Source organism: Cricetulus griseus, chromosome 7 (assembly GCF_003668045.3).
Source record: "Cricetulus griseus strain 17A/GY chromosome 7, alternate assembly CriGri-PICRH-1.0, whole genome shotgun sequence".
Lineage (NCBI taxonomy): Eukaryota > Metazoa > Chordata > Mammalia > Rodentia > Cricetidae > Cricetulus > Cricetulus griseus.
In genome coordinates this window covers 19,116,124-19,143,322 of record NC_048600.1, presented here as the reverse complement: position 1 = coordinate 19,143,322, position 27,199 = coordinate 19,116,124, and the positions used below count along the sequence as shown (strand labels likewise).

The window sequence follows — 27,199 nt, the reverse complement described above, 5'->3', positions numbered from 1 at the left end:
CTGATGGAAAGAAGAGAACTGCTCATCTAGAACAGAACCAAAGAGTAGGCGTGTAATTGGGAAGGGCAGGATAGGTCCTGGAGAGGCCTCAGGTTTAGGACTGCAAGGTGGAGATGCCTCTACGTGGTGCAAAAGAAATTTCTAGAAGGCTGCTGTAGATCCCCTTTGGACTCTAGGAGTTGAGCACTGGGTGGAAGGTGCAGGCATCAGGTGAACTTGGTATGACAGCAGCTCATGAGGTACCAGACACAGGCTGCATACTTGAGGTGTGCTGAGGACATGTGGAAGGGCTACAGGTACAGAACACAGGGGAGCCAGCTCTGCCTGGAGGAAGGAGTCACGATACTCTCATGACAGCATCCCTGTAACTGGAAATAGTTGCCAATAGCATATCCTTTCCATGTGGTCTAAACTAGTATGGAGAGGGTCTCACAGCCACACCAAGAAGATCCATGTAAAAGAAGTATGGGAACCAGGCTTCTGCATTAACTGTCACACTGATCAGTGGGCAGAGATGAGGAGGTTACAAGTGTGAGAAGCCACCTTGTTTTTGTTGGAACCTGTTAAAAGCCTGACTTGGCAACTGTGGCAGATTGATGGTATGGTTCTTGACCTGACATCTCTCCAGCCCAAGTCAAAGATGCTGATCCCTCTGGAGACCCTAAGGTGATGATTCTCAACCTCCGTAACACTGAGACCCTTTAATAGAGCTCTTCATGTTGTGGTGACCCCAACCATAAAATTATTTTTGTTGCTAGTTGTTGTTTTGCTATTATTGTGAATCATATTGTAAATGCCTGTGTTTCTCAATAGTTTTAGACGGTCCCTGTAAAAGGATGGTTTGGGTTGAGAACCACACTGCCATAAGGGATCTTAGGGGTAAAGTATTTGATCAGTCTGGAAGATAAATGAAAATATCTTTTAGCTCCCGCAGCTTCATGTTGGTTGTTTATTTGGGGTTTACATTTTTTGTTGGTGTTTAGATAGGACCTCACTGTGCAGTTCTTGCTGTCCTGGAACTCGCTGTGTAGACCAGGCTGGCCTTGAACTCACATCTTTCTCTTCACCGCACTATCATGCCTGGCTAGGTTTATTTATTTATTTATTTATTTATTTATTTATTTATTTATTTATAAGGCTCACGGTCCCTAGACTGGCCTCAAATTTAGGGTGCAGCCACTAAGGTTTACCTGAACTTCTGATTCATCTGCCTCCACACAGGCACATCACAGCCAGCTTTCTATAGTGGTCCTGGGGAACAAACCTAGCTAGGGATTTGGCTCCCTGTATGCTAGGCCAACACTCTGCCAACAGAGCTTGTGTTTTACTTGTAAAGATGTGCTCTACTATCAGAAGGACTGTAAAGTCTCTATTTCCATGACATTAATAGCCCTTACTTGTATCAGTTTCTAGGGCCGCAGAGTATATTGTGAAAGCAATGTAACTTGATTTTCTCGGTTTCAAGGGCTAGAAGTCTGAAATCAGGGTGCAGGCCATCTTCTTTCCCATGCTGCCAAGGGAGATTCTCTTATGCTCCTGCTTCTGTGGAGGCAAGAAGCTCCAAGTCTTGTCTCTGTTTCTGTCACGAGGCTGTCTCCCCTCCCCTTTTTGAGGTTTCTGTGTGTAGCCCTGGCTATCCTGGAACTCACTCTGTAGACAAGGCTGGCCTTGAAATCAGAGATCCATCTGCCTCTGACTCCCAAGTGCTGGGATAAAAGGTCATCACTCTCCAGCCAAATTCCCTTAAAACACCATCCTACTCTAGGTATCTTTTAATGTATTTTCAATCCCTACAACCAATGAGCTAAGTAATTATAATTAGCACTAGCCCACCAGGGCACCCAGGCTGTTGACATAGCCAAATTTATAAAGTCTGAAAACAGTAAGATAACTCTCTGGAGTTTGTGTGAAGTTAAGTGACTTAATCAGGCAATCTGGACTGTAACTGAGATACAGGGATATTTTAACTAGAGAAAAACACAAGACCAGGTTTATTTCATACAATGTTATTCACACGTTTCATTTTCTAATTTATACATAATATACAAAGAAGTGAAGATAACATTTCATATGAACCAATAAGAGCCAGGACTTAGACAAACTGGTCCAGAAACAATCTACATCAAAAGGAGACACTCAAGAGTAAAGCCTAAGCGGTTTCTGCCCAATCAGATTTTTTTTAAATTCTGAAATATTGATTTTCCTAAAGTTCCATGCCAACATACTAGAAGATGGAATCAGGGTGGGCACCAAAACTGGCAGATCATAAAATTTCTACACGAACAGGTATTTTTCTAGAATATGCCTAAAAGTATCAGGAAGACTGGGTTGTCAGCACTGGGAAGTATGAATCAGGACTGCTAGAGGAGGATTCAGTTCCAAGTAACTTTCTCTAGAACTTGCCACTTTCTGAACCGAGTGACAGCTGCCTGAACATCCAAAAGAAAGGGTGAAAAGGAACCAGGAAGGGCTGCTAATCTCTAATAACTGCAGGCAGCTTTGACCCTGAAACCATGGGCCGATGCAGGGAAGTTACATTCAACCCAGGAACAAGACACTCTGAGGCTGGCAAAACAAAGTGGAAAAAGGAGGAAGAGTGCCACTCTACAGGGGACAAAATGCTGCTACTGTGACAGGGACATGCTGATGAATCAGTGTGACTGAGAATGGTGACAAGTGGCTGGATTTAATGGCCTCACCAAGGAATGTTGGGTTAGAAAGCTAGAGTAACTCAACATCAACGTGAAAGACTCCTGACACCCCAAACTTCATGCCAAATTTTAAGGTTCATGATATGAGTAACAAAAGGATAGAACTTTATACTCAATATTGTGCTCTGATTGCTTTTGTTCTGCAGACCTCTAGTAAAAAATCCCTTCTACAATTCATGACATGTCATTTCAGTGTTCAGCACTGAACGTAAGTGGGTCAACATAAATGTTTATACAAAATACTGACTTCAACAAAATACAAAGCACTTTCTTTATCTTTCAGAAACTGAATATACAAAGCAATTTTTCCAAAATATTTTCATAGGCAAAGGATTAAAAACGATTTTAATTATACACATATGGTCACAATTTTGCCTTAAAAAGATTGTTGGGAAATGTACATAAGGCCGCTTGTAAATGTACATCATGTTATTGTTATAATGTCTTATGTCCAGAGGAAAAAATGTTATCATACAGATTTGCTCTTACTTGGGAGTAGGCTATTCAAAAATACAGTACTCTTCTGTACAAAGAAAAAAGTCACATCACATTTAAAGATGGAAGAAGCATTGGCATCTGTGGTAATCAAATCTCAGTCCAATACTTTCTATTTACTATGCACAATACCCTGACTTCAGTTGAAAGTGATCCAGATCCTAGCATGTCCATTATCAACAGAGTCAACAACTATGTTATAAAACAAAAGGTTTCCCACAATAATAAAAGGAAAGCTGGTTCATACTTCTGAAACCATATAAAGATAAAAAATTTTTAAAAATCACTCTCAATTTGGAGAAATTAATTTACATTATACAACACTATATTGCCAGGTTAAAGTGGGCAGGGATGTAAATGTACACTAAAATGCAAATGTTTCCCAAAGAGATAAAACAGATTCCATTTACAGCATGAAGGTTTACAAATGTACACCTGTACAACCAAGGAAAGTTACTACGAAATTAGCAAGGCTTTCAAAAAACACTGAAACAAGATCTGCTTTCAAATTGTAAACTTACACCTACCCCTACACACACAATGTGTTTATTTATAGGAAGAAAAAAAAAAGCTCTCTGAATATGCAATCATGCTAAATGCTGAACTATCAGTTCACTTTTCAGTGGCCTCTCTCACCTCTATCAGGTTCCTACTTATGTATCTACTATGAAAACGCAGAATAAACCGACACTTCCTCAACAGTCTTTAATTCTATAATTAGAACAAAATACAAATCTCCATCCGTTCTTGTTGCAAACCAAACTGAAAAGTTAGTGTGAAATTTAACTTTTCATTCAGTGCAATTTTAACTGAATGGAAGTGCCTCCATGATTTTTTTCCTAACTCATTACAATAAGTATATACAATTCTTCTGTACATTGCCAGGGACATTATAGGGCAGTAATTTTTATTAAAACCACATCCACTGTAAATAATGTTATCTCAAATCATTTTATTCTTGTCTTTTTCTGAGTTTTTCTTTGCATGATAGTTTGTGAATTACCAAAATACAACTTAACTTTCTTTTTAAAATATTAATAATATTTATGCAGTTGATTGTTAATCTGTTATAAAAGGCTTCACATAAAGGAAAAAAATAAGAACTATAATTCTATGTACATCTATATAAACCTGTTGTGCTATGGGGTTGTAGACCTACCAGACTGCAAGCCAGTTTATTAAAATACTGTACTTTTCCCTTTAAAAACTATTTTTTTGTGACTTTACAAGGTATAAATTTACAAAATATGTGACAACATTTTTTCCTTTTTTTTGTTTTGTTTTTTTTTTGGGGGGAGGGGATACAGTTACATCATATACAGGCATTCTGTGCTTCACCAGAAATCCAATCTGATAGGTCTCCACTCAGGGTTGAATATAATTTATAATTCACCACCCCCACCCCCTAAATATACACAAGAACCTTAAAAATTTACAAATGGATGAAGAAAGTCAATAAATAGTTTTGCTTTAAAAAAAAATCAAAGATTCATAGTTGAATTGTGTTTTGATAATTCACAAAGAAAACCCATTCTTTAAACATGGTTGAATCTTCTCCTTTCCCTTAGAGCATTCCATTTGGTGGTCCTCCGATAGGCCCTAGATCTGGGCTGTTTTTCAAATAATATTTTTCCAACTTGGCCAGTATATGCTTCCCATATGTATATTTTCGAAGAGTAGTAATGTGAGGTCGAATCTGAAAAACAAATAATCTTGTAAAAAAAAAAAAAAACCCTAAGGTATTACAGTTTCTGATTTTTAATTCATTTTATTTGTGTGTGCGTGTGTGGTATGGATATGCCAGTTCAGTATATGGAGGTCAGAGGACAATTTAAGAGTGTTCTCTGCTTCTACTAGTGGGCTCTGGAGATTGAACTTAATCAAGTCTTCAGGCCTGGTGGCAAGGCAAGTACCTTTACCTACTGAGCCATTTTGTGATTTAAAATAGCTATGGATAACTTATGCTGTTAAAAAATAAGAGCTGCTTGGATACAAAACCAATTGTGAACCATAAAATTCTCTAAAAAAGCAACACTTTTTTTCTCTCAATGAATAAACAAACCACTGTTGTGTCACACAAAAACAAAGGAATCCCTAAATACAGCGCACTAGGGAACTGTTATGTTCTTTAAACCTATACTGCCCTCTTTGTAACTAGACCTGCAGTGAATACACTCATTTTCACAGAAGAGACTGGTGAATAAGCACTCTTCCCACAGGAACACAGCTTCTAAGATTCCCGAGTACAACTGGGCAATATCTAGGAAGTCATGACATTAGAACAGTTAAAAATACTATATATACTACTGGCTCAATAAGTACTATACATTAAAAATAAACTTATTTAAAGTCTTAGGAGAGTCAAAAAACTCCCAAACACCCAGCCCCCCCCCAAACAACAGCACATCAATTTGAAGGATGAATTTGTAAAATCTCAGTGCTATAATTAAGAGCTTCAATCTGTTAATTACCATGCACAGGCAATGGCCCTGACAAAATGCATGGCATGAGGGAATCCTGAGATTGCTTGATAAAGGGAAAGGTTCAAAGAGGTGACAAATACTGTAACAAGTTTACTAAAGCAAACAAGCCAGGGAGAGCAGTAACACATTTTTTTTTCTTTCAGTTTTTTGTTGATTCACTGAGACAGAATCTTGCCAAGTTATATAGGCTAGCATCAAACTTGTAATCCTCCTATGCTGGCCTCCTAACTAGGAATTACAGGCTTGTACCACTGAGGCCAGCTTTAGAGAGTTCTTTTTAATATTACATTTTCCTTATGGAAGTTAATGATTTTTTAAAATTACATCTATGGGCTGGAGAGAGGGCTCAGTGGTTGAGAGCACCTGAATTCCAGCACCCTTAAGGCTGCTCAAAACACCCACGATTCCAGTTCCAAGATTTCTGATGCCCCATCACATGTGGTATATATATCTATGCAGGCAACACACACACATAAAATGAATCTGAAACATAACAACAAAACCCCAAACGAAAATTACACATTGTGTTCAAGCACATGTACATCATGGCATACAGGTAGGTCAAAGGACAATCAATTTTTTCCATCAATCATATTTGGAGCCCAGAGATACAACACAGGCAGAAAAGACCTGGCAGCAAGTGACTCTACTTTCATGAACCATCTTGCCAGAAGAGTTAGTGAGTTTAAAGTATCATTAGATTCAAGAGGGGAAATAAATAAAGGAAAAAAAAAATCTGTCTTTATTGGTGTGTGTGTGTGTGTGTGTGTGTGTGTGTGTACGTACACATTATGTGTGCAGTTGTCCACTGAGGTGAGAAGAGTACCAGATACTCCAGAATTGGAGTTACAGATGCTTTTGTGTCACCATGAGTATGCTGGGAATTCAAATGGTCCCCTGGAAGAGCAGCCCCCTTAAAGGGGAAATCTATTATTTAAAAAAACAAACAAACAAAAACCCTCTCAGCATTCAAAAACAAACCAACAACAAAAAACCAAAACAATGACAAAACCCCCTCAGTATTCAACCAATGAATTACTGCAAATCAAATACAACTGAAAAAGACAAAGGAAGGAAGACTAACATGAAAGTACCAGCTGAGAAATGAATGTGATTTTACTTAGTGAACTAGTGTGGAGAAATTAATCCTATAAAAGTGTGTGCATGGTCCAAAGTTGAACAGACGGCATCACTCATCATTGAGCTATGCAACATACCTTATGCATGATTATCTTTCTCTGAGCAGGCTCAGCCATATCAATCATCTTCTGAACCACATAATTGGCATACTGATCCTTCATCATGGTGTATAAGGCACTGTGAGGACCATCATTCTGACAGCACACCTCATCAATCAGTAAAGCTCTCTCAGCACGGGAGGCATGAGTAACACACTTCTCTACTACATTGCTAAAAATTAAAGGCAACACAGAAAATCTTTATTATGGTTTTTTTTTTTTTAGTCAGATATTCTAGACTTTTCAATTTGCTCCAATATACTAGAAAAAAGAAGATAATATAGAATTCCTCGTTTTGCAGTGACTTTTTTTCTTTTCAAGACAGGGTTTCTCTGTATAATAGCCTTGACTGTCCTGGATCACGTTCTGTAGACCAGGCTGGCATTGAACTCACAAAAATCCACCTGCCTCTGCCTCCCGAGTGCTGGGATTACAGGCATGTATTACCAACACTAGGCCTGTAATTACTTTTAAAACAGAATGGCCACAGAACAACCCACAACTTGACACCCAGTTTTATAGGCCTACTAAAAAATTGTACAGAAGGAACTGGAGGAACTGACTGTTGCAATACCTGGCAAATTTATGTTGACTCAGGGCTAACACCTTTCCTCTGATTTCAGAAACAATTTTGCTCTTGTCTTCAGGTCGACCATGTTCCAGTACATGCTGAATAACATAATTGCCATACTGATCCTATAACAGACATTTAAAAATTACTTTCCATAATTAAGAACTGAGAGAATAAACTTTCTTTGCCTCATCATTTTTAGAGTTTAACAATAAATCACATTTTCCCAAAAGAATTCAAAATACAAACATTTCAAATTCTTAGATGACATTTACCTGTACCAACTGTTCTGTGTGTTGGTGAAGCTCTTCCAGGATGGGTAAGGTCTGCTCTGCAGTGCAGTGCTCTAGGATACGCTGAATGACTCTGCAGCCATAAGGATGGGTTGATAGCACAAACACCTTCAAATAAATAGAAGTATGGAAATGTACATTTTCTGTTATTTCTGAAGCATTGCATGAGACTGACAGATGACCCAGTTAAACTAGGCGAGTGGGCCCACATTTATTATTACTATATTTATTTATTTTTAGAGACGGGGGGGGGGGGGGGGTTTCCTCTGTGAAATAGTCCTGGCTGTCCTGGAATTCATTCTGTAGACCAGGCTGACCTTTAACTCAAAAAGATCCGTCTGCCATCTGCCTTCTGAGTGCTGGGAATTAAAGATCTATACTGCAGCCACCTGGCTGGTGGATATATATTTAACATAATCATAACATTGGCATTCTCCAGCATGTATATGGAGGTCAGAGGCCAACTTGGTGGAGTCTGTTTTTCTTATTATGTGGGATCTCGAGACTCAAACTCAGGTCATTGGGCTTGACAGCATTTCCTTTTGACTTACTGAGATACCTAGACAGTTTGAAGATAATTTTGATCAAAAAGGAATCTAATGGGCAAGAGATGTAGCTCGGTTGCTTAGCATGTGTAAGCACAGGGTTCAACCCTTAGGAGGAAACCTAGTCACAAGATCAAGGGTGGACAGAGTGTGCCTAGGACTGTTAACTATTTGTTTTTGGTACTAGTTACTTTGCCTTTGTAAATATCATTTTATGATTTTCGCTGCTCTCCCCTTTCTTAGGGATTATGGAAAACACTTGTCTAACCACTTCTATCCAATGACTTTACTAAGGAAGCAGACATTTTTTAGAAACAGGTCTCACATCCTTGGCTAGCTCAGACATGATACCTGAGAACGACATTGAACTTTCAAATGCCCCTGCTTTCATCTCCCAAATGCTGGGATTACAGGTGTGTACAACTGCACCAAATTACATTCACCACCTCAAACATACACACATATATATTTAATGTATGTTGGTGTCTTGCCTATATGTATACCTGTATGCAGGTGTCAGATCCCCTTGAGCTGTCATGTGGGTGCTGAGAATTAAACCCAGGTCCTTTAGAAGAGCAGACAATGTTCTTCACTGACAAGTCCTCTCTCTAGTCCCTACATTTACAGTGTTAAAGCAAGTGCCAGGTATAAACTTGTATGCTAAATTCAAATCACAAAATGCTATGCTAAGGAAATTAGTGCCAAAAGTCAATCTTACTTGTCCTTTGAAAGCATCAATGATGAACTGTAGTGACTGTGGCTGAACACATTCGATGCATTTCTGTACAACATGGTTTCCATTTTGATCTTTCACACATTTGAGTACATGACCATCTAGCTCCTTTACCATTTCACTCTGCAAAAAGTCATTTAAATAATTATTTCACCAAAAAACCCAATTGAGTTAAAAATATTCATGTGGAACAAAATTAAAAATAACAAAGAAAAAAGTATGCTCAAAAGTATTTTGTATTTTTTTTAGCATATGAAAATTTAGAAACCATCCAAAATAAAAACTATTAAAGCAAATCATAGATAGAAACAATGATATATGCTAACATAACCCAGTGATGGCGAACTTGCTATATTTACACTGCAATTTTCACTGTGCACATGTTTCCTGCATTATCTTTTAAAACAGGTATCTAATACACTTTTTCAAGATAGGATTTCTCTGTGTAGACTTAGCTGTTCTAGAAGTCACTCTGCAGACAAGGCTAGCCTTGAACTCACAGATTTACCTGCTTCTGCCTCCCAAGTGCTGGGATTGTGTGTGCCATTACCACCCAGCTTAATAAGCATTTTTTGAAGCTTTTATTTTTGTGACCTATTTAGCATCTCCATCCTTTATTCCTAAGGAATCATTATTAATGTCTGCATGAGTTTATCAAAGTGCATAAAACAGTAAAATATGGGACGCTAGGTTATCTGTGTTTCACCTATTATCAATAATTGTCATTACTGATGGGCACTGTGTAATGTTTAACAATAAATTAATTAATAAATTAATAAAATTTTACTATTAATATAATTTGTGTATCTTATTAGATAGAAAATATTACTCTAAGAAATGGAGCACACATAATCTAAAGATAGTTGAAGAATCTTCAACTCTACTATATTCCAACACAATTATGGAGTAATTCTGTTAAGTCAACCCACAACATGGATTTATGCCTAAACTAAAACAGACTGAATTACAAAATAATTAACTTAAAACCCAAAATTAAAAAAAGATACTATTATTTATTAACTAGTTCTTGTTATGACAGTGTCAGTCCTTTCTATTTCCAAATACCCAAGACACAGCTACAAAAAGACTAGGCTGCTTGTGATACCAGTGGATTTTCTCCTCTGTGCCTCATTTCAATCAATCTAAAACTTAAGAATTTCTTCCACAGCAGATTTAAAATTTTGTAATTAAAGTGTATACATATGCACCCCCACCCACTTACTCACCTCTTCCTTGCTGGCTAGGTTCTATGCCAACTTGAGAGTATTGGAAGAGGGAAACTCAATTGAGAGAATGTCCTTACCAGACTGACTTGTGGAAAGCCTGAGGGGTACTTTTCTTTCTTTCTTTCTTTCTTTCTTTCTTTCGATTTTATTTATTTATTACGTATATAGTCTTCTGCCTGCATGACAGATCTCATTCAAGGTGGTTGTGAGCCACCATGTGGTTGCTGGGAATTGAACTCAGGACCTCTGGAAAAACAGTGCTCTTAACCGCTGAGGCATCTCTCCAGCCCCAAGGGGCACTTTTCTTAAATTAGTTATTGATGTGGAAGGGCCCAGATCACTATGTTGGTGCTCTAAGAAAAAAGGCCTAGTAAGCCATGGAGAACAAGCCTGTAGCAGCACCCTCCACTGCTTCTGTATTAGCTCTTGCCGCCAGGTCTTGCCCTCACTTCCCTCGAGTGAGCTGAAATAAACCCTTTCCTCCCTAGGGTGATTTTGGTCGTGGTGTTTTATCATAGCCACAGAAACCCTAAGATACCCTCATCCTTCAGCTTTCAAACTTATAGAATTTACTTTTATTGTCTAACAGTCAAAAATAGCTTTCTAAATTATTAAGATGAAGTTAAAAGTTTTTTCACTTATATTCCATGTTATATAAACACATAAAACAATTTCATACTGAAAGAGAACATAAGATGACACAAGAACCTACTAATTAGTGTGTCATATAGCATATATTTAAAAATCTGACAAAATAACATTTATTTTCATATCCTACTCTTAATACTGTTAAGTCTAATGAATATGTAACAGGAATTACATTGGTCCTTTATTAAAATACTCAAGACTGTCATTTAAAACACACATATATTTCTCTTTTCTTTAAAATCAAGTTAATCTTCTTCATATATATGCATATATGCATACATATATTGTATACGTATCTGTACTGAGATTATACCATGTGCACTTGGGTCTGAACTGAACTTGTGTCTTCTAGTAGAGTAGCATGTTCTCTTTCTAGCTCCAAGGAAGTCCATCTTTTTCTTCACTGGTTAGACATTAAAAAAGTATTTACACATGTATGTACATGCTAACTGGAATATAAGAATGATGTTTGCTTAGAATTCTTAAAATAGAAATATTAGGTAGACAGCAAGTAAACAGGGAAAACAGTGAAATGGAATGTGAAACTGCAGATAATGAAAAGGTAAGTGACTGCAAGACACATCATTGGGTACTTTATCTGCCAGACACTCCACAGCAGGCACTGCAGGCACTCCATGAAAGGTACAGCAATGAATGAATGGGTAACAGATTAAACATCTGCTTTGGGACTTTTAAATAGCAATGACAGACTTTAAAGAAATCTTAAGTCTCCTGGTAGATTATCTTCAGGTCATATTTCTCAAGATTGTTAAGATGAAAAGAAATTTAAAGTTAAATATTACAAAACTCCTATCTCAACTTACAATTACCTGCTGATCAGAAGAAATAGACTCTAATGCTTTCTGAATGACACGGCAGCCATACATCTGCAAGGCTAATGGGAGAACATGTCCACGAATACGGGTAGCCAGGGCTAATTTCTGATCCAAACTTCCAAACTGAAAGACAGTATTGGTAAGAAATGAGCATCATAGTACTTTGTCAAACTTGACCAACATACTATCTGCTGCACTCTGTAACTATAGTAAAAACTTAAGACTCAAGAAAAACTTGCAGTAGTTACCTTTTGGGGAGTATCGAGTCATATTAAAATTTCCTTGTTATTATCTTACTATCTTTACACCATCACCCCCACCAGACAAGGTCACACTCTGTAGCACTTCTTGACCTAGAACTCAAGAGATTCATCTGCCTTTGCCTCCTGAGTGCTGGGGGTGTGCATACAACCAAAAGGTGTGTGCAACAATGCCTGGCTCATCTGTACTCTTTTAAGTTGAATTATTTTTAAAAGTGTGTATGTGTGTGCCTTCAAAGGAAGTTGCCACAGTCCCTGGAATTAAAGTCACAAGTGGTTGTGAGGCTATAAAATGGGTGATGGGGGAACCATATCCTAGTCAGAGTACCAATCACTCTCAATTGCTGAGCCATCTGTCTAGCCCCACCTTGGCCTTTTTTGAAACAGGGTCCATATGTCATTAAACCTGGACATTGGTAATTCAGGCAGACAGCCTCACCAAGAAGCTACAGGGATCCTGTCTCTGGCCCACCAGTGCAGGGATTACAGATGTTTACTACCATGACTACTACTTACGTGGGCACTTGGGGTCCAAATTCATGCACGACAAGCAGCACTTTACTAGCCCTTGACATATGACTTCCAAAATTTTGATTCTAGTTCAGATGTATTTTTACTGAAAATGACTGTTGCCCTACTTTAGAGCTATTTGCTAGCAAAACTGAATGAGCATATAAACAAACACAAATGTACTTACCTCAAAAAACTTCTGTATAACATAGTTTCCAAAAACATCTGTCATTAACTGATAGGCTGCCTGTAGAATTTCACTAAATACCATCTGTCGCTCAGCTGGAGTAGCTCTCTCTAGCTTTTGCTGTATAAATCTATAAGGGAAAAAAATTTAGATAGCAAGTTAAAAAACAATCTTTCTGAAATCATCTGCATGCCCTATTGCGAGTGCGCGCATGCGTGTGTGTGCGTGTGCGTGTGCCTGTGCGTGTAGAGAAAAGGATCTTGTGGTAAGGGTAAGGCTGCCCTAAAACATCACTATGTAGCTTAGGGCAGCCTCAGGCATGTGCCACTTTAGTCAGCAAAATTAAAAACACATACAAGAATCTTACCATGTAGCCCAGGAAGATAAACACTTAGATTCCTTTCTTATTAAAGGCAGCAGTGTGCAACAGAAACAGTGGGAAGTGTGAGGAACCATAACCACCTACCTGGAGCCATGCTGGTCTTGAGAAAACTCGACTATATGTCCCATCAGGTCTCTGAGCTGAAGGTTGGGGAAGCGGTTGTTCCTGAAATCTTCCAATAACCGACTGCGGCCGGAGGGCATGATATCTGATCTATTATAGCGGAGCCGAGAAGGAGGAAAGAGCTGGCTACTGGAGCTAAACAGACTGGAAGTGCTCGATGCACTTCGGTATTTTGCTTCTGCTCCAGGTGCTGCAGAGATATACCGACCACTACCATTTGTCAGTCCTCCTACAACAAAGCAGCTGTGGTCAGCAAATATTTTTGACAAGTTATTCCACAGACAAGCTACAATTTAAATTGAGTAAATAAGCTTCAACAAAGCTTTCAACTGTATTAACAAGCACATTATAATTAACTAGTAAAACGCAAATCTGGAGCCATGAAAATGGTTTAAAATTCATTTGCAGTCTCAGGATGTAGCTCAGGTGGAATGTTTGCCTAGCATACTCAAGGCCCTGGATTCTATTTCCAACACCAGAGGAAAAAAAAATATTCATTTACAGTATACAGTATAATGGGATAACATTAAGTGCTAAATCTATACTTTTGGGAAACATATTGAAAAGACATTGTCAATATACTTCCATGTAAAGACAAGCCATTTTAGTCAATTTACTAGTGTTTGAAAGTTTAAAAAACCCATCATATACATACTTTTTTGAAACTTGAAACTATTAAAATTATTCCCCTTAAAATGCTATTATCCTGTAGATAATAGTAGTAATAAATAGCAGTTATTACTAGAGCCATAACCACAAGCCTACTACTTACGTTTATTCCATACAAGAAAATAAAAGGCAGTACTCAGAAACAAATTTAAATATAAGGAAGTTGTTTCTATTATGAGTAATAGCTAAAGTACTTGACAGTGTCCTTTTAAAACAAGAAAATGTAAACACAACTATAAAATGCAGATTTAATAGTTACAAAAACAATTATCCACCATCAGCTTTCTTTTATACCAACTGTAAATACAGTAATGCTCCATAGTCAACCCAGGCCACAATGTAGAGATGACCCCAATACCAGTGCAAAATCACAGACGTTACAACCCAAAAGGCCTAAAAAGGTCTGAGAACAGTAAGTTAATACTGCAGTGTGAACTGCACTCTCTTTCCCCCCTCACTCTAGCATCTACTCTAATTAGTTTTCTTTCTCTGAACATCCCCACTCTACAGTATAGTAAATATTTATTTGAAACATTCACCTTTTGTTAAGTATTATCAAACTATACCAAACTACATGCTAGATATCTGATATCTAGCTATATAGGATATACTTAGTAAATGACACCTAGAAAACTCAGTGGGGGAAAAAACGTTAATGAGCAGCAGTTCTCAACCTGGAGATTGTAACTCCTTTGGGGGTCACAAATCAGGTATTTGCATTATGACTCATAACAGCAGCAAAATTAAAAGTTATGAAGTAGCAAAGAAAATAATTTTATGGCTGGGAGTCACCACAACATGAGGAACTGTATTAAAGTGTCACAGTGTTAGGAAAGTTGAGAACCACTGCTGTAGACCTGGAATTAGGTAGTCAGTCAGTTGTATGCCACTCAAAGCTGGTTATGGGAACTGAATCTGGGTCCTGTGCAAGAGTATATGTTAATTGTTGAGCCATCTTTCCTGCTCATAGACATTATATGTAACATATAGCCCCTCAAGTTTCTTTCTAGAACAATCCTATTTAAAGTGTATACTTTAGCCAAATTCTGTTTCAGTTCTATCTAATTATCTCAGTGTGTGACTAAGCTCAGTGTTTCAATTCTGTTCAGATTTCATCACTGTCAACCCTTCTGGTTCTCATTATTTGTTCATAAAGCTGCATGAATGACTGATTACCAGCATGTTTATTTATTTATTTTACATTTGGAGTGGGATAGGGTGCTTGTGTGGAGGTCAGAAGTCAGTTTTCTCTTTCTACCATGTGGATTCTGGGAATCAAATGCAGGTCCCCCAAACTTGGTAGCAAGCACCTTTACCCAGAGTCATCCTGCAGCCTAGGTCATTTTACTTTTGAGACAGGGTCATATGCATCCCAGACCTCCCTTGACTTTGCTATACGGTCAAGGAGTAGCTTGAACTCCTCTCATCCTCTTGCTTCCCCACTTCTTAAGATTACATAAATATTTACCACACCTGGTTTATGTGGTGATGGGAGCAAATACAAGGCTTTGTGTATGCCAGCTACACATTCTATCAACTGAGTCACATATATTCCAGGCAATTTCATCATTAATTAATTCTGGAACAGGGTTTCTCTGTGTAGCTCTGAAGGCTGTCCTGGAACTCACTCTGTAGGCCAGGCTGGCCTCCAACTAACAAGAGATCTGCCTGCCTCTGCCTCCTGAGTGCTGAGATTAAAGACTTGAGCCACCACTGCCAGGATAATTTTATTCTTTAATAATGCAGTTAGTGCATTTCTTACAAATACTACCCTCATAAGCTATTTACACCATAATTGTTCATACACACTCTTTTTGTATTTTATTAATAGTACCACTGCTTATCTTTACTTTTAGTGGGGTCTAAACTTACCCTTAATGCACTAATGACTATCAACACCAAATTCCTAAGGTGATTTAGTGTGGCAATACCTACTGAATGTTGCCAATAATACCTATTAGTAATGTCTATAGACTAGACATTCCTTGATCCTATTCTATCTGTTCCCCAAAGTTAATTCCTGACATGACCTTTGTTTAGTTAATAATGCTAAATTGATAGAGTCTGAAAAGACGCTATTTTTAGATGACAAAGTAATTGTGCTAAAATTCTAGTATTTAGAGAACTTAAATGAATAACATGAGATTAACAACTGTCCAGTTTCTCCATAGGACACCCCAACCATTCCAAAATTATTTTAGAATATGCAAGCAAAAGAGTCACCCTCATTTGTACTTCTGCTGAAACTGATTTTGGGCCAGTGTGCTCCACACCTGGTATGTGAGAGGGTGACAGGTCCCACTCGCTCTCTATCACTCACTTCAACTGTGTGAGTAGGTATGTAGAACAAGCAGACCAGTACTGTCATTTCAGTCTGGGATGACAACAAAGTAACATGCAGCTAGTCAGTTAGGGTATGCTGCCTTCATATGCTATTATCTTTCAATTTCATTCATGAAAATGGTTAAAAAAAAAACCAAAATTTTATTAAAGATGATTTTAAGTGTTCATAATTTCTCTAAGAAGTCTAATGGTTTAGAATTCTTCCATACTAAATACCAGAAATTTAAAACATTTAAGAAAGTAAACAGGGTATGGTGGCACATGCCTGTAATCCCATAGTTTGGGAAGCAGAGGCAGGTGGATCTTTGAGTTCTAGACCAGCTAAAGTTATACAGTGAGATACTGTTTCAACAAACAAAAACATTTAAATGTTGAAAGAAAGCAAATACAGTGGACTAGCTTCAATTACCATTCACCTCCCACCCAATCTGGAATAGCAATTCCTCATCAGCCTTTAAATACATCTATCCCTACCATCTCTTTTCCTTGTCTTTAAAACTCTGTGTATGTATGCAACATGCACAGATGTGGATGAGGACAACTCTGGGCATTTTCCTCTTTCATCTTCTATGTATCCTAGAAATGCAAGTTTAATTGCCAGGCTTGTTCTACGTTAAACACCCTTACCTGCCAACCATACCCGTATCTTTCGTTGCTTGAGACAGTTTTAAGTAGGCAACGCTGAGCTCTTATTATGTAGCTGAGGATGAATTTGAACTCCTTATACTTCTGTTCTATCTCTCAAATACTGGGATTAGAGGCATTTCTATTCTAGATTTGTTAGCCTGCTGTGTTTAGCAATAACCTAAAAAATGGTAGCAACTAGTAAGTATTCTATATTAAACTGATATACAAATTTTACATAAAAACATTTCATTATCCTGTGTCCTCTCCAAAAGTCATTATTAAAATGTTTTAAGGCAATCATTTATTAGAATCAGTTCCACTGTGTTCCTAAAACTATCTTCTATCCTTTCTCTGACTGGTTAAGACTTTGGTTCTGAGTTGGGAAACCAGGGTTGAATTGTGCACCTTTCCTGCAAAACATATGCAAGTCTTAAACTCTGACTTTAGGAACAGAGCTCTGTGGACTTAAGCAAAAATGAGGTCATACCAGGATACAACGGGTTCTAACCATCCCTTAAGACAGTGGTTCTCAACCTGGGGTGTGTGTGTGTGTCTGTCTCCGTCCATCCAATGTCCCTTTCACAAGGTTTGCCTAAGACCATCAAAAAACATAGATATTCACATTATGATTTCTAACAGTAGTAAAAATTACAGTTACGAAACAGCAATGAAAATAATTCTATGTTGGGGTCACCACAACAAGAAGACCTGTATTAAAGGGTCACATTAGGAAGGTTGAGAACCACTGCCATTAGAGATTCTTATGGGAAAAGCTATGTGTTGACTTGATGGTGACAGACTGGAGTTCTCCATCTTCAAATCACAGAAAAGGGGGAAACTGACATCAACTACCAGAAGCTCAAAAAGGGTAAGGAAAAAATTACTCATGGAACCTTCAGAGTATAACCAAATCTATACATTCATTTTAGACTTCTAGTCCTTAGAAATACAAAACTTTTTATGTAAACCCACTAAAATTCACATCTTTTTATGTTTCTCTGCCCTGGCAACACTGCTTATGATGTGTTTCACTGTAACAAGGACATATATAATAGAATGTCATCATTTTAGTAACAATGTGACACAAATGTATTCCTATTTTATTTGTGTTAAAATAAGCCTGAGAAACTAACAACTTAATCAAGAAAGCATAACTAAGTTATGCTGAACAGCCAACTTAAAAGTTTTCAGAATTGCTCGCCGGCACTTCAAAGAAAACATTTAATACATTTATAATATGTAAACATAAAAATGATATTATATAGAGCACAAACTGTAAAATTTGCTAGTTACTATAAATAATTGTGTGTTTACATAAGCATTTTGTTGGAGAAGCGACAAGAACTACATGTTTAAATTTAATTTTATTCCATGTGCACTGGTGTTTTTATCTGTGTGAGGGTGTTGGATCCACCAGTTGTGAGCAGCCATGTGTCCTGGGAATTGAACCCAGGTCTTTTGGAAGAGCAGCCATTGCTCTTAACCACTGAGCCATCTCTTAAGCTCCAAAGAATTTTCTTTTATTGTTGTTGTTTTAAAAAGAACTACATGTTTAAATACTGAAGTGATCCTAGTAAGAAGTGTTAAGTTTGATTCCATCTTAATAGACTAATATAAAAAGCACAAATGTGTGATTGTGGTGATATACTGTTTATGATTTAATTAAGCTTGCCTGAGGATCAAAATGCAAAGCTAGCCACAGCCATAGAGCCAGGCAGTGGTGACACACACCTTTAATTCCAGCAGCCACACTGGTTAGCCACAGAAGTGGAGGCACACGCCTCATGAGACAGGCAGATGGATCTCTGTGAGTTCAAGGCTACACAAGAATGAATCAATTTAAGAGAATTAACAGAGCTCACACCTTTAATCCAAGCACTAGGGAGGTGTAAAAAGAAGCAGCAAAGGGTCTCATGTGAGATTTAGTTTCCAGACCAGGAAAGCATTTGCGGAGACAGGATTGCCATTTCAGCTTGGTACGAGCTACTGGCTTGGCTGCTTTGCTTTTCTGATCCAAAGCCTGAACTCAATATCTGTTTCTGGGTTTTTATTATTTATGTTACATACAATTTTGTGAGAATATGCACACAGACACTGGGTAACTGTAGTTCAGAAGTTCCTTTACACAGAAAGAAGCATCCATGATTTTTTTTTTGGGGGGGGGGCTTTGGAGGCTGTCCTGGAACTAGCTCTTGTAGACCAGGCTGGTCTCGAACTCACAGAGATCCACCTGCCTCTGCCTCCCGAGTGCTGGGATTAAAGGCGTGCGCCACCAATGCCCAGCTTCTATGATTCTTTTCTAAAAGCAGTTTAGAATCTTGCAGTCTCCAGTGCTATAACTAATGTATGGTGTCATCACCCACAAGGTACTTAAACCACCTCCCTTCATGCATCAGAATATTTTAAACAGATCAGGTTTTAACATATGATCCACATAGTCTGGTATTGTATCATTTCTCTCAAAAGCATATAGTTCCACCTCCATTATTTTATCAAAATGGAATGGTTCTGTGTGGTTTCAAAAACTGCTTGGATTTCTTCCATGAAAACTACCTCCCCTTCTAGACTGATGAACACAAGAATACTTTGAAAACTTATTTTCTCATTCTCCATCAAAAGACCAGCAAGGTAAATTTCTACTAGATAACTACAACAAACACACAGACAAAGGTCACTTCATCCTTTCTGGTTTCATTAGGCTTTTCTCTAATACTTCTTACCATAGTGAAAAGACCATTAAAGTATTATCTCTATTTCACTTTAAATATTCCTGGTGAGATTTCATGCTTAGTTGGCCTCAAAAAAAATTTTCTAGGGATTAATTTATCTTCGTAAATATGTTTTTCCTCCATGTATGTATGTGTACCATATACACACCTGGTGCCCTCAGAGATGCTGGGTACTGAATTTCAGTCCTCTCCAAGCACACTCATGTGCTCTTAACCATCTGAGCCATCTCTCCAGCAATTCGGCAGCCTTTCTTGATTATATAGGAACTGGATTATTTACCTTAAGCCATGATTACTAGCAGTATCAAAGTTTGTTCCATAAATTATGAATATACATTGTATTTTGAACACACACAAGCACATTTATTTTTCCCCTTCATGTTATTAAGTGGTAAAGGACTCAAATGGAAAGGTATTGTGGAAGATATACCAAACCTAGAAAAATCTTTTAAAAACTTAAATATACACATACAAAAGGCAAAAACCCCATAACTATAAAAAAAAAACCCTAAAAATTTTTTATAATAGTCATATACATACCCAATAAAAAATGGAAACCCAAAATCTACAACTTGTTGAGAGCCAATATGCTACCACAAACTGTTTCGAAGGCTGGCCTTGAACTTACAAATCTTCCTGCCTCAGTCTTCCAAATGCTGGGATCACATTGAGTGTACCAGTCAGCTTAACTGAGTGTGCTAACTTTCAAAGTTATACAATGGTCTGGACTTTCTGATTTGTAATGTATTGGGAAAAATAAACTTAAAACTATTATAACCACTAACTTGCCAACAACAAACTTAGTATGAACTACAAAGGAAAGTTACTGTTCTCTACTGGAGAGAATTACTACCTTCCTAATAATAAAGTAAGGCAAGAGCACCACAAATATACAAACCTGATGGTAGAGAATAAAGGCTATGGTTTTTCTTAGCCAGGGTATATCTCATTAAGTATTCAATGTTAGATAACTTTGGGCTGGATAACTGGACAAGTGTTTAGCACTACCAAAGAAAATCAAACTACACCAAACCAAAGTAGCAGTTAATCAACTACATGAAAGAGACACCGAATAAGCAATTCATTTTAGTAATTTAGGAGTAAAAGCTGTTATTTATATTCTATTTAGAGTATTTTTAAAGCCTTAAAGACCCTCACTGGTTAGTCAGTTTAAAAATGAGCAAAAAAACATTATTTATTTATTTAGCTTTTTTTGAGGCAGGGTTTCTTTGTAGCTTTGGAGCCTGTCCTGGAACTCTCTCTGTAGACAAGGCTGGCCTCAAACTCACAGAGATCCTCCGGAGTGCTTCAATTAAAGGCATGCGCCACCACTATCTGGCATAATAAAACATTTTAAGGAATTATCTTGTAATTTACAGTCAACTAGGAAGTAAAAAGTCTAAAGATAATATACTAACAAAGTCACCTTTCTCAAGTAACAGTATCAACTAAAATTTTGCTATTTATACTTACAAGCTTTACTATCATATAAATATCTAAGATTCTAAAATTGTAAAATAAGATCATTTTAATTTATTCACAGATATTACCAAGAAATAAAAGAACCCTTTAAGAAATATATGAATAAACCATATGGGCACAATAAAAATTTGTTGTCTCTTTTTATATAAAACTAAAAATTAATCACTTCATTTAAAAATGGTGTGTGAAACAAAACTCAAAATCTCACATTGCTCCAGTCCAACTCACTGATAAGAAAGATCATCTTCTTCATACATTAGAGTAGCAACTATGGTCGTAAGTCAGGTAATTAAATGAGCACATCTATTTCTGGGTACTCTATTTGTCCATGTCCATGTCAAAAATTCTAATTACTACAATTGTGGAAGTTCGGTATCTGGCAGTATGAAAGTCTATTAAGTATAATTCAAGACTGCCTTGAACATCCCTGATTATGCTTTTCTAATGATTTTCAAAATCAGCTAATAAATTTTTTAAAATTTTGAAAAAAAATTAACACTAAATGCACCCATAAGCTGGTACCTTAACAATGCTTTGTCTTTTGACCTACACAGTGTGAAAATGAAATGGGAAAATGAACAATGGAAAAATAAAAAAATGACAGTAAATGATCAATTAAGGAAAGCTGGAAAATAAAGTAAATAAAAATCTTAATGCAAAAGCTCTCATCTACAAAATATTTGAGGGCTGGGCATGTTTTTTACAACATATAAAAAAATTAGACTTAATTTTCTATCTCTCATCCCATAAACCCTTTCCTCTATTTAAAAATGTAATGGCATATATAGTTCAGTCATGGACTATCTCGAAACAGATAGAAAAAACATTAACAAACATTAGAACTACAAAGTCACAAATATGCTTAAAGGATTCATGGTTAATTTTCACTGTTAATGTGGACCACACCATCTCATATCCTGGGTTCTCAGAATGAAGGAGAGGGCTTTCTAAATCTCAAGATAGAATATAATCTACCACTTCCCTGCTATCATGGGTTATACCCTTAAACCATGAGTCAAAATAAATTCCTTTCTCCTTACTGCTTCTGGTCAGTTATTTAGTGATAGCTCTGAGAAAAAATTAATATTAAGGGTATTGAACAAAATCATAAGAGGAAAAATTAAATCATTCTGTCTTGACACCAATAAAACCAAAACCACTGTTTTTATCCACAGCCAGGTGTGGTGGTGCATGCCTTTAATACCAGCACTCAAGAAGGCAGAGACAGGTACATCTCTTTGAGTTCCAGGCTATACTAGTCTACACAGTGAGCTCCAGGCCAGCTAGAGTCACATAGTAAGAGTCCCTGTTATAAAAAACAAAGCAAAATTTTACATAGAAAGTCATTCTTAAGTTGTACCATAAAACACAATTTTAGAATTTCTTTATATTAACCCTCCCATGAGCAAATAAACAAGTCTCCGATGTCCCGAGGAGTTGCAATAGTGCCTTAGCATACATGACTACTTGTGCATAACCTACCAAGAGCTAGATGTGATGCTCTACAGCCTGCTCATGAGCTTCCCATCTTAGATTAGGAAATATGATTTCAGAGAAGGTACATACTTGCACCTTAAAGTTGCTTACACAACATCTATCATACAAATCTCAAGAATAACTAAATTGAGAAAAGGGGTCCAAAACAAAAATTCTCAGGATAAGGCTAGTTAAAATATAGTACTCAAACACCTTTTAAAATCATTTCATTCCTCATGTAACAGTGTAATAGGAAAGGAATAATATCCAAGGTCAGAACTGTACACTGGCCTCAATTATTTCAGTTATTAGTCTGAGTTTTTTGGGCTCATTTACTTTTTAATTTCTTCATTTTAAATGGACAGCATTGAGCCAGTCTATCTCGATATTAAAGATGAAATGAAGAACATAAAGGTGTCTTAGGGAAAAATGACTTAACACCATTCAGTTAGCACTTTGAAATATTTAACTACCACACATAAAACACAGAAATGGAACACAGCCTAAGAACCAACTTGCCACTTGTTCACTCTTATACATTTCCTCTGAGAGGAGAAGCTGAATACATAAATCTATCAAAGTCAGAAATTTTAGTAAGTAAGACTTAACAGTAAATAAGCCATTTTCATATAAAATATTCTGATTAGGAGAAAAGATGAGTTCTAAAAACGTCTAATACAGAGTGAATGTACTCCTATTTACTTAACATTCATCAATCTTCACAATTCATAGCCATCTTTCAAATCAACTAATTCCATTGAATTCAAAGCGAATACATTTCAATATTTCTTTTCTTGGGGGTGGAAGCTCACATTTTGAGAAACCATTTAGTCTATCAAAACCAAGGGACAATACTTAAAATAGTGCATTCTAACTATGAAGTCCCAAACTAATGTAAATACTAAGAGCATAAGCATTAGGACAAATTAGAAACCACTAACACATTTCAGCTTATTAAAAGGGGAGATACAAGAAGGGATTGCTTGTCTAGTTCCAGAAGAGTAAAGTAATAATGTAAATACCCAATGCTCCTGATGAAGTGTTAAATACAGATGTTCCCTGACTTAGGATGCCACATTTCAATAAGCCCAATGTAAGCTGAAAAATCTACAATGCACAAAATGCACCTAACTGAATAAGCAGCATAGCCTAGCCTACCTTACATATGCCTGCAACTCTTACATTACCAAACAGTTGGGCAAAAATAACAAACACAAAGTCTGTTTAATAGTGACTAGTTCATATAATCCACTGACTAGTAAAGTGAAAAAACATGATGATTGCATGGTATGCTCCTGTATCATAATGCAAGGTCCAGAACAGGTATCCTCAACTAAGTAATTGCAGATAGAAGACTATTCTCCTCAATATAACACCAGAAAATAACTCACTCACTATTCAGTGCTGACCCTGAAGCAGAATTTTAACTAAACTTCAACAGGTATGTGGTTTACATCTGTAACTCTAGCACTTTCAAGGTAGAAAGATGACAAATTCAAAGCTAGTCTAGGATTATATAGTGAGTTTGACATTAGCCTGGGATATGTAGCAAGATTCCATTTCCCTCCTAAAAAGTAGTGAAAGAACTGATCTGAGGGGACCAAACATAGTATAACTTTTGGTTCAAAACTAGACATTAACTAATTATTCTGAGAGTTAGAAAATAAAGGAATGAAGCATTATTCTAACTAACTGCTATAGTAATGGCCTTTTAGGATAACCCCAGAAGTTATAAAGGAAAATCCATCATAGTGAATTTATAGTTACACCATTTTATAACTATATTTTTCTGTGTAACAGTCATGGCTGTCCTGGAACTCTCTTTGTAGACCAGGATGGCCTCCAAATTACTGAGATCTACCTGCCTCTGCCTCCCAAGTGCTGGGATTAAAGGCCCACAAATTTTGTTTTTATTTTTGTTTGAAGAAATATTTTAGGCAAATGGTCATAAGGTTGCTAAAAACATTACCACAACTAGGCCAGCAATCTCACAAATAAGACAACCAGATGTATCTTGATATAGTGCAACGAACAGAAAGTACTCAGAGTCGCATCTCACCAAACAAGCTCATCAACCCACCAAGGCTCTAGATACAATCCCATTTACAGGAAACACCGGCAGGAAGGCACATGCTCGCCACCATCATAGGGAAGCAATCAGCAAACTCAAGAATGTGAGAAATTCAACAGGACAATTTCTTCAACAAGTGAATGGAAGAAAAAAGGTGGGGGAAACAACTATAAATGAAAAGAAAAACTAAACAAAGGCACTGTATTTGGACCATGACTCAAATGAAATGACCATAGAAAATTTAAGTCAACCAAAAAAAAATAATAAGAAATTAAGATTATTTTTCATGCTCCTAAACTCAATCAATATATATATTATATATATATATATATATATATATATATATATATATATGTTCTAAGATTTTTATTTTATTTTTTTATTTTAAAAATATTCAAGACTTATGAACTAAAATAGTTCTCCAATAAAAAGTGTTTCTAGCAAGTCTAATGATACATGTTGATTATGTATTTACTCTGAAAAAAAAAAAAAAACCTTTTTTTTTAAAGAAACAGATTGTTGCTTTTTGGCATTCCGAGTGCATAACCAAAAGGAGAGCTGTGTTTTAAAGTTAACGTCTCATCAAGAACTTTGGGAATACTGAGCCCCAGAACCACCGATAACTATAACAGTTGTAGTTTCATTACTTCCAACTCTTATCCAAGAATAACCTAGAATTAATTTTAACAAATTTTAGTAAGGCAGGAGGATCTGCTCTTTATTTTTGAAATAGGGGTTTTGCTAAGTGCCCCGGCTAACTTTAAATTTACTACCATCCCTGCCTTAGCCTCCAAAGTAGCTGCGATTATAAAGCATGTCCTCAGAGAGAATCCCATGTCCTCAGAGAGAATCCTATGTAAGACGAGAAAATTGATTTATAAAATCAAACACACAAATTTCACTTCCATAAAGTATTTTATGTATCAGTAATCTTGATATTGACTCACAAAGAAATCTAATTCAATGATACAGAATTCAAACTCACTTTCTACAGTACTGAGGCAAGAACAGAAAGATCATCAACTAATTTGAAGGCAGTTTGGTTTATGCAGCAAATTCTATGTCAGCCAGGCCCTAACAGCAACACTCTGTTTCAAAATAAAATACTTTTTATGTCACAAAGCATAAAAAAGTTGTATCATGATCCCATCGTAACAAAGTATAGACTAGATTATTTTCATGAAAAGGTATAAAGATCGAATTCATGTTATCTGAATCATTTTCAATCTGGCAGGAGATAACCTTGTTAAAAATCACATGACTAGAACTAGGGAAAATTGGGAGCTTATATAAGAAAACAAGACAGGCAATTACTAACTGCCAACAGAAGAAGTGAGCTTGAGTATCTGATTTCCAGCTGAAGCTTTGGGGACAATAACACTACTCTGTAACATAGGATGCTTGCTTAGATGTTGACTATTTCCCACAACTGACGAGGAATTTCTTCTCTGTCTGAAGTCGTGAAACACGTATCCAGATTGTAGTGTAAGTACAGACAACTAAAATGTCACTTCTATTCACTGTCTCAGCAAGTTATATAGAATGAGTCCATTTATACACGCTCTAAATGAACAAACACAAGCAGTAACAGTTGAACAGAACCTGATCTGCAACTTACCTATGAAAAGATGACAAGACACAACAAATATAATTTTAACAAACACAAAACTATTGCCATACATCTGTTTTTATGGCTTTCTTTTTTCTTTTATTCAAAACGAGAGTTTCTCTGTATAGCCCTAGCTGTCCTGGAACTCACTCTGTAGACTGGGCTGGCCTAGAACTCAGAGATCTGTCTGCCTCTGTCTGGGATTAAAGGCGTGCGCCACCAAGCCTGGCATTTTTATGGTTCTTACGTTCCAAATGTCTGCATACATTTCAAATGCATGTCTTAAAAGTGGAGGAGAGTCTGGTAACAATAGAAGAAATCAAGCAGCTCTTGTGACTGAGACAGTTACAAATGGAGGCTGAGGCTATACTCCAGGCAACGTTGCTACCATAGTGTTTGAGACAGCCCTCAGAACTCCATCTGAATAAACTAAACTGCACAAATTCAACATAATCAAAAGAGCAAATCTTCCAAAGAGCAAAATTCCAGAATTTGGGATGTAGAACCAAAGTCTTTCAATAAAGAAACCTAGCTCACCATGTAATAATACAAATTAAAATGATGACCACTGCCAACAAATCCCTTTGTTATATGGACATTTGCTCTACCAAATGAGCTTGAGGAAAAAGTTATAGACCTATATATTAGGGAAGAGTAAAAGAGGATACTAACTTATATAGTCTGTTTATAATAATGTTACTTTAAAAAGACAAGATATTTTAAATTTTCCCAAGCACATAAAGCCAACAACAGAACCTTTTAGTTTCAGTTGTACTTTAAAAAAAAAAAAAAATTGAAGCCTAATTTTAATAGCAGAATTTTTTTGATGAGGTAGGGATTCATACCCAGTCTGTAATGTCTAAAATATTTTAAAGGTCCTTCAAAAATATTGTTATCTATATGGACAAATGCTTCCTAGAGAGGAATACAGGGTAACAATCAATTTAATAAT

General features: G+C 36.7%; 1 protein-coding gene across 10 annotated transcripts in view; it reads right to left on the bottom strand.

Moving 5' to 3' along the window:
• Positions 1-1,968: 1,968 nt before the first annotated feature.
• Pum2 (pumilio RNA binding family member 2) overlaps positions 1,969-27,199 on the bottom strand; it is a 78,526-nt gene continuing 53,295 nt past the window's right edge. For 7 of the 10 annotated variants that reach the window (XM_035448074.1, XM_027424610.1, XM_027424618.1 and 4 more), the window contains 8 exons: positions 13,203-13,470; positions 12,737-12,866; positions 11,768-11,902; positions 9,055-9,192; positions 7,774-7,899; positions 7,502-7,623; positions 6,907-7,099; positions 1,969-4,902 (listed from right to left, as the gene is read on the bottom strand). In XM_035448074.1, the coding sequence (XP_035303965.1) occupies positions 4,771-4,902; positions 6,907-7,099; positions 7,502-7,623; positions 7,774-7,899; positions 9,055-9,192; positions 11,768-11,902; positions 12,737-12,866; positions 13,203-13,470 (1,244 nt within the window). In that variant the 3' untranslated portion in view covers positions 1,969-4,770. The remainder of the gene's footprint in view (positions 4,903-6,906; positions 7,100-7,501; positions 7,624-7,773; positions 7,900-9,054; positions 9,193-11,767; positions 11,903-12,736; positions 12,867-13,202; positions 13,471-27,199) is intronic. The other 3 variants (XM_027424616.1, XM_027424619.1, XM_027424622.1) reach the window with 1 other exon arrangement.